General features: G+C 40.7%; 1 protein-coding gene across 5 annotated transcripts in view; it reads right to left on the bottom strand.

Annotated features, from left to right (window-relative positions):
* The window catches only part of FGF13 (fibroblast growth factor 13), a 277,313-nt gene that overhangs the window by 105,121 nt on the left and 156,413 nt on the right, over nt 1-15,779 (bottom strand). For 4 of the 5 annotated variants that reach the window (XM_074834744.1, XM_074834740.1, XM_074834743.1 and 1 more), the window contains exon 2: nt 11,678-11,845. The exons of the other annotated variant lie outside the window; for it this stretch is intronic. In XM_074834744.1, coding sequence (XP_074690845.1) covers nt 11,678-11,843 — 166 coding nt within the window. In that variant the 5' untranslated portion in view covers nt 11,844-11,845. The remainder of the gene's footprint in view (nt 1-11,677; nt 11,846-15,779) is intronic. 5 annotated transcript variants of the gene reach the window in all.

The following is a 15,779-nucleotide window of genomic DNA, read 5'->3' on the forward strand; positions in this document are numbered from 1 at the left end:
TCTTCCACTTGAGTAGCAATTGCATATCATAAAGAATATGTTCTTCAGCACCAGCAGGAAAGCTTATTTTGACTCAGAGCTTCCCTCAACTTTCAAATAACTAGCACTGCATTTTTTTAATATATCCAGAACCACATCATACTGACTGTACATTTCACTGCACATATTAAATGCACTACATGAAATTTTTTTCAGTTAAAATAGTAATTTCCTAAACATGCTCCTTTGTTATTAGCACAAAGACCAGCAAAATTTCTCACCATTTTTACATTTATCTAATTTAATATCCAAGTGATTTAAAAAACCACTTATTTGCATTTGGCAGCTCAAGTTTTTGCTTACTACCCTTTTTACAGTGTATGTAATCTAAATTTATCATAAAAAGACCAGCCATATGAACTCTACCGGGTTAATGCTGGTAGCTCATCATCAGAAGAGAACACCCTGTGTGAAGCTTAAACATTTTCTACTAACAATATTTGAGAGACACTAGCAATATTTGATGTCAGCTTTATCACTTGTCTGAAATGAGAGAATGATTACACTCACCAGAGGTAAGAACAACTAGAGAGAAGAACTCAGTCTTCAACTACTGACTCAGACAAGCTGGAGTTGCAGAGGTAGAGAAACAGGAGCAGGCACCAATTAAGCAAAGGTGCACAACTGAAATAAACTCTACATTTTTAACAACTCTTGCAATTAGGTGTCCTATTTGGCATCACCTGTTGCAGAAATGACAAACCATATGGCTGTTCAGAGGAAAGGTTTAGAGAACAGACTGACAGTCACCACAAATGTGGTTTATGCTGTTAACGCCTTTTTCAAAGGATGGAAAACTTAGCATCGCATTCACTGCAGTCTCAGATTCTTGTCCTGCAGATGGTCTTCATGGCTGATTCTTTTTCAGCAGCCTCATCTGTCTTTACAACATTGAAGGCAAAGTTGGTAAAGCTTCCAAACCAATGATGTCCATGAGGGCAGGCGGGAGATATGAGTGAAAACACCCCTATTCCTGAAGTCACCAGCCCACAGTTTACTGGCATCAGAGTCCTCCATGCCCTGAGGAGTCTCATGACAGGTTATTGATGCATCTTGAATGGATGCTAAAGTGCCAGCTTGCTGTATGGAATAAGTTCTGCTGATTCGGGTGTACAGATACTTTTTCACCCTCTGTAGTAAACCTCTTAGTTTCATCCTCCAAGGATGTGAGGCTCTAGGGCTAGCTGAGCCTCTGACCTTCTCAATAAAGGTTGCAAGAAACACAGCTGAGGAATGAAATGTGCCTCTTCCACAAGATCCAAGGAAAAAAATTCCCTGAGACAGGTGTATTGTCTCAGGGACAAGGAAAACCAAGCATAAGGAGAAAGGTTAAACTGTTATTTAGAAAATATTTGTCAAGAAATCCAAATCTCAAGCACATCAATCAAGAGGAAGCAGGGTTGGGCCACCTCATTTGTCTTCTGTATGGGGCTCCAGCAAAATAATCAAGATGCTCAGATATTTGCGTAACATTACACTCAGCCACGACTACCCACACCAGTGCTTTTCTGACTTCTCTCTGTCAAGGGCCACACAAAAGAAATTAAAATCTGGCTTAATGCTGGTACAAATCTGGAGTGGCCACTAGATTTTTATTCTGTTGTGAGAGCTAAATTTGACCAGATAGTGTAGAATAGTGAGAACCAACACAGCTGCACCAATAACCTTTCTAGAAGGGACTGTTGTGTAATGTGGAAATGTCAAGCGTGAAAGACAGCTGGCACCTAAACACTTCTTGCGCAGCAAGTTGTATATATTCCTCATTTTCTTCCTTGCTAAATCAACATGCAAGAATTATTTAGCACACTTGAAAACTGTGGTAGACAGCTTTAGATTAAGAGTATCCAAGATGCCTGAGAAAGAATTTCTCCTTGTTTCCAAAATGCACCATCATTTTCTTTACAGCAGGAGTTCAAGGAACATTGTGTCACTTGAAGAGGACGTACAGCCATGTGCAGGATATACCTCTGCAGCTCAGAACCTTCACAGGTTTATGTCCCTTGTAATCTTCAGGGTTTAACCTACCTCTCTGTAATCTCAACTCTTCAGAAAAAAAAAGATCTGTCTGTCTCTGTTTTCATACACATGGTAGAAAGAAACAAACATGCACACTGGGATCAATACCCAGCAATCACCTGTTCAGTCTTCCTGAACACCACTGCTTGATAGTACACCCTTCTGACTGGAGGACAAGAGCTGCCTTCAAAGAAGATGTGCAAATATTTTGCACTGTCCTACAAAATCTGGTGGTTTTTAAGCATATAAGCAAAATCAAAGAACTCGTACACAGCAGGAAAACTCTGTAGATCGGTACCAGTGGGCAAAAAAATGAGAATGAAACAGTCTGAGCACTGACTTTTTCCCAAACACTACTGAAAAAGTCTTCAATAATTTTATGTAAGTGTGCTAGGAAAACTCTGGCCTTTTGCAATGTTTGGACTTCTGTTGTGCTCACCGAGGTCTGGGTAAAACTTCTTCAGTTTCTTTAGCTTTACAGAGAGAATGAAAAATAGAGACAAAAGTACTATCACCAAAAGTTAACTGCTTATACAACCATAAAAGAACACTAACCTACAGTATTGCATAGAGTGCTCACCACATATTTGAAATAAAATGCACTGCTGTGAAAATTCTTCAGCTTTGTCCTGAAAGCAATCACAGCTCTGACAGAGCAGTATCCAGAACGAGAAGCATGACAGAAAAAGACAGAGTAGAGGGAGTACATGGAGACCAGACTGAGTTCAAAGTAAGACTAAGTTCCACTTCTTTTCCAGATAATCCTAGAGGTGAGGTAAGGAGCCTGCTAGACTTTCTGCTGAACCTTGCCTTTTGTTGTCGCTTCACTTCTGTGCACTCAGAGGTATCAGCTGCTGAAGAACCAGACTGCTGATGGAATGAAGAGCAGAAACCCTTGAGTTAGATATGGGCTGAGCTAACCCTGGAACTGGAAACCATAGACATCCTGCAACATAATACTGTGAGTTACTCAAGCTAATTATCCCGGAGATAGCTAACACCATCGCATGGTGCTGCACGGGGCTGCACAGATGTGGGACGGTAGCTAGGGGATCTCTGCAGCATGCTCCACTGCACCATGTAGACATGCCTAAATGCTTTTGTAAGTGATTGCCTTGGGAAAGGAAACAACTTTACAGTGATAGTTAAAAGTTTAACAACTCCTTGTTTCCAGACTTGTCCTAACCTAGAACATCATGAGAAATTTGGCATGCTCTCAACCCAAAAGCCAGTATTTAAGTACTACAGACGTTACCACTGATAAAGGGTTCTGCAATAATTATGATGGGCCATGTAGCTGAACAAAGTACAAAGAAAAACCTTCATTATTAATAAAGAACTACATCTTCTTATTTAAAATTAGGACAGATTGAAGAGCGAAGCCTGATGCTTTCTCAGGAGAGTCATGGAATGAAAAACCAGCAAGACAAAGGCCTTCCTCCATACAAGGAGCACTCTTTGCAGCTCTCAAAGAGTCCTTTACAGATGAGCTGAGAAAAGCATAACAGTGTGACTCATTTGGTCTAAATGTCCTACTTCAGATATGCTAAGTGCCAGATACTGTCTCCATAGTGAATATTTATTCTGAGATGAGAGCAAAATAGCAAAAGGCATAGATAAAAGATTTGCCTTGAAGAGTACACAGATAAGTTAAGAGAGAAGATATCTCTTTAGGTTGTCATTACCTGTTAGTGGTGAGGTCAGCTCCAGCTTGAGAATTAAAACCCATTGTCTTGAAATAAAAGCGGTAAAATTGCTCCCCAATGTCATTACTTACTTAAACTTCCCCAATGCTACAGAGTGGAAATTTGGCTAACAATTACACAATTCACAATTACAGATGCACCTTTGAATTTTTACATGGGAAAAGCCAGTTCAACAAACCACTTAATTCCCAATTTGTTACCTGTGGCCAGCTGAGATAGCAGATAAAAGTACTGAGGACTCTTAGTGCCTCTCCTGATGTATCTATTACCCACAGACTTGGGACCCCCCGCTTGATGACTCTGTGAGGACAGTCATCCAGAATGGCAGGTCTGCATATGCTGGAAAATCAGCACCAACTAGAAGTCTGAAATCTGACCATGCTTTACAGAGGTCAGGAAACATCTGGGCACTAAAGAAAAGTGTCTAGCAGAAAAAAAGAACATAGTCCAAAAGGGACCAGGGATTCAGTAACAGGTGCATACACAAAGGCAGTTTATAACAGTATGTTTGATCAAAGGACATAGTCTTCAGGAACTATGACTTAAACGTCAGCTCCCCTGAAGAGGGCTGGGTAAGAAGCAACTGTAGGGTGAGCATTGGTCCATCAGTGCCAGACACCAGCTAAAATCCCCCTCTGTGAGCTGCTGGCCTGGGCAACAGCCTGGGAAGAGCAGTGGTACTGTTAAGTTTGAAATCCTTCTTCCATCAGAAAGAGGGTGCTTGGGGTATCTTTATTCCTTATATTTTATTTTCATTTCCTCCAGCCACATTATTCTAAAAATTTGAGTCTGACAAACAGGGAGAAGGATCTTCCAGCTGCAATTCTTATTTCAGGTCATGCTCAGTTGACAGCAAGAGCCATAGGCCTTTGAAAAAGTCTATTTTTCAGGTAGGTAGAATAACCTTGCAGGTGTATTAGCTAAAAAATATTAGCAAAGCAAATAAATAGGATGCAGGAATCACGCCTGTGTATAACACACTGATGCCCAAGCCTCTCAGGAGCGAAGTAAAGCCCTAAGGAAAACTCTGGCACTGTGACTTGTGAGGTGGCAGGTGAATGTGAATTCAGGAACCAAAGAGATGTGCACACAATTTGAAACGCTACATTCAGTGACTTTCTTCAAAACCTCAAATGCCTTCCTCAATATACACTCTGTAAGCTTTGTAGTACCTGCTGATAGAAATGTTTTATCAACAATTAGATGCCTCCTGCTCCAGACTTTAAACAGTGAACCACCACCTTATTCTTTAAATCACGTCCAGCCACCTTAAGAGGAGATGGTTTTTATAAAGCAGCTCACAGCTGGCTGTGTAAACACTAAGCATAGAGCCAAGTACTTGGTGAAAGTTAATTAAGGTGCAGAAAATTAAAGCAGTAGTAGAGGATAACAGTTTAGGGTAAAGCTGAAATAGGAACCTAATAACCTGTCACCATTCATGCATTACCTGCTAATGCTGGCTCCTTCTGTCCCCTGTCCTCTGTCCCTCACCATGCCAACCCCTCCTGCCATGGCTGGCACTGGGCTCACCTTGTGCTGAGCCTCTCCTAACTGACATGGAGAGAAAAGGCAGCGTTTGGTGGCAGAGCTTGCTGAAGCACATGTCAACGCACAAGCATGTGGCGGGAAGTGAGAGGAGGGGAGGGTTGGAGGCAGCTGGCAGCTCAGCTGGCCCAGGCTGCCGCAGAGCCGCTGCTGAAGAGAAAGATGAAAGTCTAAGTTTAAGTCCATGGAAAAATGTTGAATTCCCAATTCTGCTGTATTTCTGCGTGGCTAGAAGTGTCACACCCCAGAATCTTCCAAAGATAATAGTTAAGTACCTAGTGCTCAGCTGATTAAGTAGGCAGTGTTATTGTTGCTAATGTTGATTACATGCCCAAATAGTTTTGGGAATCAAGTCCTTCACTTTCCTCTTTATAATGGGAAACATTAGATTTCCCTACTGCACAGGAGTGCTATGATGGCATACATGCTCAATCATGAATCACTGTGGCAATAAGGACCATATAAACTCCTAAGGGAGTAAGAAAAGAAGAATCACACAATCATATGATGTGATATGATATGAAGAAATCAAACTAAACTCTATGAGGGGGTTCCGATCTCATTTCCAGACAAGTAAATATTGAGTAAATCTTGGAATTTGGTGGAATTACTCTGAATTTGCACTGTCTGATCCTGAACCTGAGCCAGGCCCAGACTGCATTCAGGTAAGCTCATTAAATACATCCCAACCCCTTCAACTCTTCTGGGAGCACTCACATGTTTAAAGTTAATTGTGTGCTTAAAGGCTTTGGAAGATCAGGGCAAGAGGGCTCAGCCACTTACAGGACTGAGCTATTCTGCTTTATGTACTAAGCATCTAAAGAAAATAAGAGTGCAGTTGTCATCACTGCCTCCCAATGCCATAAAACAGAAGGCTATCATTTAATCACTCAAGTCAAAGCCAGTTTCTCTTTAGGGGTAAAAAGCCATTATAACAGCGGCAGCTTCAGACCTTTGGCTTTTGTGGTCTGTTACTCCCTTTAGATCACCCTTCGCTACAGATACGGTCCTATAGCTGCAGCAACTCCACCTATATCCAGACAGATAGGATTTAGAGCTTATTTTCATTTAGTATTGGACAAAGTTCAGGCATTGCTCACTGCTGCTTCTTGCCAGTGCCAGGACTCAGGAGTGAGGCAAGGTGAAAGCTTCACGTTCCCCACAGGAGGACCCAAGAGGTGCAGGCAAAAGCAGAGTCAAGAACAAGGTTTTTCTGAGGGAAAGGTTGATGATGAGAGCACTGAGGGCTGCAGGGCCCAACACCAGGCAACAGCAGACTGCCTGCCCTCCCTATTCTCTCCCTGGGGTGAACTGCTCCAGGCTAGACAGTTTAGTTGCAGAAGGAAAGGGATAAATAATCCTGTTTGCAAGAGCCTTGGTAAATGGGATACCAAGTCTTCACTTTTCACCTCCACTGAAAGCAAAAGACATGGTGAAAAACATCATGGAAGATTACAAAATGTAATTAGTATCAAGGTACCATAACCCTAATAAAGTTTTTAAATAAGATGATATAACTCAGTAGGAGAATGAACCAGTGAGTTCCTTTCAGGGGCTCTTGGTCTAGATTAAATCTCAGGTTCAATGCACGCACAGCGCAGATGCTGAACCTCCTCGCTGGTGTCTCACAGCCAAGTGTGCTGGGTCTGAACAGCTCAGACACGACCGGCACAGGCGGCTCTACCTATGCTTCACACAGCTCATCTCTATTATTCCTCACTCGAATACAAAGACTTTTTCAGTTCTGAACAATATGTAAAGTTTAAAAACCTCTAACAGCTCTCCATGATTTCAAATACAGGTTCTCCTCCTCCTTTTTATCCTCTAAAATGCAGAAATGCACATGCATTAGCATAATTGAATGAGGGAGCTGGGCTAATAGGACTGATTTGGTCTAGAAGAAAAGTGTATAATTAGAGTGCCAAGTAACAGTACTATCACTGGTGACACAATGCTTGGAGCACCAAAGGGACGTTCGGTATGACAACATAAAGGCTCTGAATTTCTGCTGGTGACAAAACTGTGTGTGCACATGGAGTAGGCACAAGAGCCAGCCTCCCACACAACGTGCTTAAATGTCCTACCTTTTCCTCGCCCCCGGGACTGGCTCTGCCAGTCATCCCATTGCTAGGGATGGAGATAACAAGCCATTGTCAAGGGCAACCGCAAAGCTGCTTGTTTCACATTAGCATCCTTAACATTTTCTATCTAATCAGATTTCCTGTTGGTTGAGGAAAGCTGCCTTTCCTCATTACCAGCTGCTATCCCAGATTTCCCTCTCCCCATCCCCATATTTTGCCATGCTTGTCTGCTTTTCTGTGTAAAAAGGTTATGTATGCCTGGAGGGAGACTAAATGTTACCAAAAAAAAACCAAACCCAAAAAACCAAAAAAAACCCACATGAAAACAGAACTGTGGGCAAGGGGCCAAGACTCTTGATTATGTGACTGTGACTAACCAACGGGTGTTTTTAAAAAACATTTCTCTCATTATATTCCCTCCTCTGGATGTAATAATACAACTCAAATTAGTTTTCCAGGAGCAGACTTCTTTTTATGTAACCATGTTTTATACAGATAGCAGCAGCTTATGTTTAAACTATTTAAGAGAACAAGTAGCTGCAAAATGTACTTCAGATGGCCCTTCTCCTGCCAGCAGTGTATTCCCGGCTTGAGGGAAGCTACAAAAACACCCTGTATTTTGCTGCTGCTTGGATGTAATTGTAAACGCACAATGCCCACAGGAGCTTGTATCCAGGTAAGGATGTCAGGTCTGCTTGTTTTATTGCATTTGAGAAATCCACGACATTGTAAACTGTAGAATGACTTTGACAAAACAAAGCTGGAATGATGCAGAATAAAACAGCAGTTCATCTTTTAACTTAGTCCAAAGTTTCCCATAGCATTAGGAAAGGCAGAACTCTATCTGAACTGCGATCCAGACTGACAGTCATCACCTTGCTGACACTGGACTCAAATGAAAATTTCCATATTTTTGGAATATATTGTTGTGATTTCCTATTGTTCTCCTCCTTCCTTCTGCATCTACCACCTAAAAAAAGGTTGTCCTTGCTATAGTTAGTGGAGCAAGGACCTTCTATGTGTCCTCCAGGTTGATATCAAATGTACTGGCCCTGGACTTATTCTGCTCAGGTGTATTGAGGCATATGGGTGCTGTGAAAAATGATGACATTGCAAACAGGCAGGTAGGGTGTCAGGAAAAGAACAAGAAACCAAGACAGGTTAATTTAGGAAACGACGATCTAATTTTCTCATTCATTCTCTTGCTTCTAGAAATGGGCCTGAAATATGAGAAATAATAGGCCACCTGGTTCAGATACCAGAGTGAGGTGGTATTTAAGTCTTTTAGCAAATAGTAGACCATTGCCCAAACACCCTTACAAAAAGCCAGGAAAATATTTCATCTGGTATCATCATACATGCTTAGGGGCTTCAAATCCTGAAGTGATAAATGATGTTCCCCAAGCATTAACCCTGTATGAAAGTGGTTAAAAAGTGGAGAAATTCATCATCTAAATGAAATAGTTAGTCAAAAAGTTGCAAAGTTAGAAACATGCAGGATTTACTATGTGTTCCCATGTCATTACCCAGCAGATAAAAAAGATACATTTTTATAGACTCTGCAGAGTCTTTCAAGTCTGCAATTTTCCATAAAACTTCCATTATGACATTTTACTCAGAGACCTTTCCTAATAGCTTCTTAGTTGCCATACTTTCCAGTACCTTCAAAAATGTGGAAATTACGCTATAGTAACAAGTTTAAACATTTATTTTCATTCATTCTCACAGCACAATTGAGCTGTTAACTGCTGGGTTCACACTAGAAGGTATTCAGGTAGAGTTTGTTTCAGCCACTCCATTAACTTCAATGGACTGTTTAGTGTTTGCACTGAAAGCACAGTTCAGATCATTTCACACTCAAAATTTTTCAAGCTTCATGCCAACAAACCACTGACAATGACACACATCAGTCTTTCAGTGGATCTAACACCATTTCCAGGCAATTCACAGATTTGGAAGAAAAAGACCAATGCAGCCCAGGCAATTTAAGCTGCAACAGAAGCTAAAAGGACTCCTAAGTATATATTTTCCCTCTCATGCTAGAGGCAACATCTTTCACATAAACACATATAGAAATCTCGCAGCAACAAAAATTGATACCCCTATGAATTCCCATCAACTCAGATGGTTGTGGGACAAGTCAATATGGCCATAGCTTCTTGTGCCCTGTCCAGTAATGCAGAATTCCTGGAGGAAAGGAGAAGGGATAAAAAGGGGAAGGGGAAGAGACATTCATCCTCGTATACTGCAGTAAAAGATGAAAAGCTTTCCTCTTAGAACTAAACATTTTCGGTAAGAATGATTAACAATACCATATGCCGTGATGGAAGGAGTAACACAGCTGTTGTTGGAGAGACACAGTGTGTAGATTTATGGAGAATCTAGGAAGAGAAACTGCCAGCGATCAGGCGACAATATGGCAGAACTGATGCTCCCCGGGTCTTCACTTAGAGCATGTACCTTGCAAGCTTCTCCCAGAAGATCCTGAATTCCTCATCACTGAACCAAATCATGCCCCCAGGAGACTCATGCTCTGGAGATAAAAGACCCAGCATACTTCCACTTCCCTTGTTCCTCTTGAACACTCTATTAGTGTGTATATTGTTGATTTATTCACTGAAAACAATCAGACCTATTTAAGAGCTAGTCCCCAGCACGAATCCAGCTCCCAGTGTAAGTTCCACTGAAATGACCATCAGCTTCTGCTGGAGTTACACATGAGCACAAGTTAAAACTGAAATACAGCATGTGAGTCAATGATGCCAAGTTTGGGGCCCTTCTTTTCATGGCTCACATGAAAACTTCCATTTCACCAAATATCACTTGCTGAGGACGCTGAGCACCTCTAGTAGTTCAGCTGACATTTTCCTAGAGGAGCTTGATGTAAACAGTTCTGGGCTCATAATTTACTCATGAACAACACAAACCCTGACAGATGAAATTCATTACATTTGCTAATCCAGGGAGTGCTATGGGATACACCTTTCCTTCATGTTTATTGAATTCAGAATTATCAGTCACAACTGCTATAAAGTCAGCCCCAGAACTGAGAGAAGAATTAGACTTTGTGTTTTCAAAACCCAATTTTAATATTCAGTTTTATCATCACCAAAACAAAAAACCTCTCCCACACCTTATGCCAGTGTTTGTGTCAGACTTAATATTTCTAGTGAGATGAGAAAGAAATGTTATTTTAATAAAATACTTTTGATTTAAAAGACGCAAATCTCCCAGAAGTGGTGCAAAGAACATTCATGCAAAATCTGGGGTATGCAACAGGAGAAAGCAATTGACTGAAATATTTTGGGCTAATAGCAACAGCTCAGCAACTGATGCCCATCATTACAGAGAGAATAATACAAGTGATTTGTGAGAAAGGACTCCAACCTGCTCACTTTGCCATTCCTGCAGACTCAATTGTGGCAGAATCCAGCCCTGAATATTTCATCTTAAAATACATCTACCAGCAGTAGCATTATTTGTCTTGGCAGATACTGGAGCTTATGCAAAAAGTAGAAGGCTTACCATGTGGAATATGAGGCAGTAATGCAAAACACATAGAGAACAATAAGAGAAAATATTAAAAATATAATTTAAAATAGCTTGATCTTATGTACACTAGATGAACAAGTTAAAGATACAGATACCCCATTAGTAATTTCATATTAGTAAACATAGCATTAGAAGAAACCATACCTTTGCTTTATCTGAAAAGGAAAACATTCTACTTATTTTTTTCTGCTCTGCATGCATTTCATTTTCCAAAATGCAACCAGGCGTGCATTACATACAAACTTCATCCTGCTTCACTGAAGTACAGCTGTCATGAGCATTCTCTAGCGCTATGCAGAAGCCTTATGGAGTGAAAGGCGTTGGGGACAAGCCGAATCTGAGTCTAAGTGCCATATTTTCAGCAGAGTGCAGCTTCAGAAATGTTATTGGAAAGAACCGACTAGGAATTGATGCCGTTTAATTAGCAAGCAACTTTTGGCAGCCAAAAAAGGGGCAGTGTATAATGATGAGAGCTGAAACAAACAAACTTTATTTAAGAAAAAGCAGCGTCACTTGTTGTCTAGAATGATACCGTACATGGCTTATATTACAGTGTCCTGTGATAGCTGAATCAGACACTAACAGGCAAGCAAAGGGGGACATGGAGTGCATCACGCTTCCTGCATCAGTTGCACTACACTGACACAGGCTGGAAAACACACAGCACACTCTAGGGACATACATGGAAAAATAAAAATAATAGAAACAAACAGAACATGGATCCATAGTGCCACAAACCTTCCGGCTCTGTGTTCTCTTTGAGGTGCACTTGCTTCAGTGGGCAGCAGAAGATTTCGTGACACTTAGCACGAAAAGGGGACTCTTTTTTCTTTAATTCCGCAGATTGGATCGAATCTTGCCGTAACATAATGTACTCCTGTGTGCCAGGGGGAGCGTCATCCATAACTGTGGTCACCACATAACAAAATGAACTCAAGTTAGAGCTTGAGGAAAGCAATCTAGAGAATTAAATCAACTATATAATGTCAGGGTAGGGGAAAGAAAGGAAGGGAAGAAATGTTTATAGGAAGGAAAATAAAATTTAAAGTGTAAAGTATCTTAGTCATGGTGGTAGAAGGGTGGGGAAAAACATTTATTTTAAACAACGCTTCTCATAAACATCAACACTTTATATTGTTTCATGCAGCTTTAAAAAATAGTAGAATAAAACCCTCCAAAAAGCAACAAGGTTCTCTCCTATGTCTTTTCCTTATTCTCTTATAACACCTATATCTATTCTGCATGCAGATTAAGAAAAAAAGCAAACAAAGCATGCTTTTATTGGCTAGCCATAGGCAATCTCTGCGTTAACATCAGGGAGTAATCATTCCACATCTGCAGGTAATGCAACATCAGTGCATCTATTCCCCAAAGTAAAAAGAACATGCCTCTATCAGGATATATAATTATACACAGTTCCTTAGAGCAAGGATGATAATCCAACAACATTTGACTTGATCATCATTTTCAATGGATAGAAGAGTAGGTGTACAAAGAGAAGCACATTAATCCTTTTGATGGTTTTCTTGTAAAACAGCAAGTCATTTTTTAAAGTTGATCTTATAAATCAATACTGCCATTAATAATATAAATGATATGCAGTCTGAAATGTTTTCTGAGTGGGGTCAGACTATTAAACAGTAAAATGATAAAATATACAGCATGCAGAAAGCTCCAGCTACCTTAAAGTATTACATTACCAGAAAGAATTGAAACTCTTTTCCACTATCTAAAAAATGAAGCCTTAATAACAGAGATAGTGAGATTCCTCAGTTTACAGCTTTAAGGCACAGATCATCTCTCAAGAACAAAAATTAAAGGCTGTTTCAAAAGACAGGCTCTAACCATTACTAGTTATTTATAGTGATGCAGAGATATAAAACCATAGCCAAAACCAAGCTGAGATTCTCCAACCCTATGACCCCCCCCCCCCCCCCCCCCAAAAAAAAAGTATTTCCAAGGATTAGGAAAGTAAAATTCCAACAATCATGAAAGTAATTATTGATAGGCTAGTCTAAAACTACAGATGCACTACCACTATATAAGTTTATATGGTTCTAGAAGTGTTGGCCATAAATTCAAAAAATTTAACTGTTTCCTAAATATCTGCCAATGTATAAACATTTAAAAATCTGTCAGATTTAAACATGAATCCCCTCAAACAAATATTATCCCCCTGCATTGTCATGCACTTGATTTTTTATCTCCTTTCAAGAATGGTACTAGGTGATAAATAAGTGATTCAACTTGATAGTCTTTCTTTTCACAGTGGGCAGTCACTTTCTTTCAAGACCTCATTAATCCGCAGGAGACACTTTGCACCTTGGCCGTTGTTGCTTCATTAGACTACAAGCAGCATCAGTAGCACACACTAATAATCCATATAAAGGGTCATTAAAAAGGATGCATGAGCTAATAGGAAAGCACAAGTGGTTCAAAAAAGAGCAGCGGGTCAATGGAGTACAAGGTCTGGGTTGCCATATAATTGCTCCTTTAACAATATTAGTTTTACTTTGGCTTGTTTGAAGGGTACATATGTGTTCATGAAACATACTGACAGCCCTGAGACTGAAGGACAATTGCTGGGTGTAATTACTAAGAATCAATGCCCAAGATAAGCCAAAGACCAACAATCCCTGATGGGGTTACTCCTCCAAAATGACACTATGGAGAAGGTGCTGTTGCAGGGGCCTGTGTAAACCCACCAGCAAGCTGTGTGCAGTGCCACTGACATCAACGGTGCAGGAGCCCTATGGCACATCCCTCGGACATTTACAGGGATAAAGGATAACGTGTGCTGCAAAACATGAAGAGCCAGCAGAGGAGTGAAATGCACAGCTACCTTCTGCCAGCAAGCTGGCTGATACACAGCAGAGCATGCCCCAGCATCACAAACTCAGCTTTGGGCTAAAAGCATGTCCCTGGGCTGACCCTCTGAGAGGCAGAGTCCTTCCTGAGAACTCCTGTTTGACTGCAGGAGCTCAGAGAATTACCCGCAAGGTTCAATGCTGTGTGGTGCTGGACTGCCACTTTAGTGAAAAAAAGCAGAAATCAGGCTAGCAGCTGCTAAACAGGGTCTTCAGGGGAGAAGAAGCTACTGGTGATTACCCAGAGGTATGGCATAAGGACCTATTCTTCTAGGCATAAGAGCTGTTTGGCACTGGGCTATGATTTCTCAGCTTCTTTAAGCTCAGAGGGCTTCTGCAGCATCTGCAAACCAGCATCCCCATGGACTGATGCCATTCATCAAGTATCTGGTGAACAGTTATTTGGCATCATTAGGTAGGTCCACTCCCATCTGAGGCAAGCTCACTAAGACAGGTGGAGAAGATATAACTGTCCTTTACCACTCATCTACACCTTCTTATCATCACCTATGCACAGATTTATGTAAATGTGAATAAGCCACAAAGAGATCCACACCTTCAATAAGTGAAAAACATGCTGAAATCAACAAAAGCACATCAGGTTACTAGAATCCATGACACAGGTGTAAATGAGTCTTGGTTTTTGAGGACTATCATGGCACTGACATCTGGAGCAAAGCCTAGGAACCACAGCTCTAATAAAGCCTTAATGCCAGAATGATGTATGGATAACTTAATTGATGTCAGTGTTCTGAAGGGAACAGCTAAAACCTTTTCTTAACATGATGAATGGCCTCAAGTCAGGCCAAGAATTTATTACAAAACTCAGAACACCCCCTGACCCCAATGCCTCCTTTTCCCTGCTATGATGACAGCCAGACACCCTCATGGAGTCACTGAAATCACAGCTACAGGACCTCAATTATGGGACCCAAGACCCAATCCACAGGGAAGTTTCAACAACACAGAATCTAATGTAAAAAGCTTTAAATACCTGATTCTATTTTTGATGACAAAAAAAAATATAAAATAAAATCAGTGCACAACCATGAAAGTATCATTATTAAAAAACTGTGAACAAGCATGTTGGAAAAGGGAGAAATATCACCAGGAATCTGCTATGATTTTGCTAATGGGATTAAAACCATGCTTATGAAAGAATCACACATACACCAGAGTAGGAGAGAAACAGTAGATTTTAGGGAATGAACAAAAATCCAAAGCAGTATTTCCATACTGTGCTATGTGGAACAGAGGACATTGTTTTTACTCAACTGTTGCCTCCTTTACAGACTCTGCTAATTGCGGGACCCAGGATATGCTTACACTCCTCTGTGTAACGCGCAAATACACAAGGTAGCTTTAAATCAGTTAATCTGGGTAGTAATCACAAGCCAGCACCAAGCTCAACAAGGGCAGCAGAAGACCCATGAGAAGCCTGGCAGATGCCCAGCTTCACTCCATCACATGGATGTTGTTCTCAAGAGCAGTTAGAAGAAACTTTCATTGAGGCACATCTACATTTCCTCGGCCACCTTTCTGAAGGCAGATGTGTAGTCATCCTGCCAGTCTCCAATATTCAGCAGCTGCTCACCCTAATGTACTTCCCATCCTCATGGGTAAAACACCTCAGTGGTCTACATTTCCATCTTCCCATGAGTAAAACAGGGACAAGACTTCATATGTCATGGACACAGGTCATTAAGATACAAGTAATGAACTCGTATACTCTCAGTTGGAAGATGATAAATAAATACTTCATAGCTTTAAAAAAAAAAAAATTAGTCTTTTTTCTTCCCCCACCCTCCTCTCATAATTTGATGGAGACCAAAACCACAGCAACTGTGAGAGGAATTTGCTTAGCGGTTAGCATAAAATAGCTGCAGTAACTATTATGTTTCCTACATCAAAACATTCAACTTGCTAAAATATCACCCTGTAGCATATTCCTTAGTTTTTAAAAAATAATAATA

The sequence above is a fragment of the Strix aluco genome, chromosome 10 (assembly GCF_031877795.1).
Source record: "Strix aluco isolate bStrAlu1 chromosome 10, bStrAlu1.hap1, whole genome shotgun sequence".
NCBI lineage: Eukaryota > Metazoa > Chordata > Aves > Strigiformes > Strigidae > Strix > Strix aluco.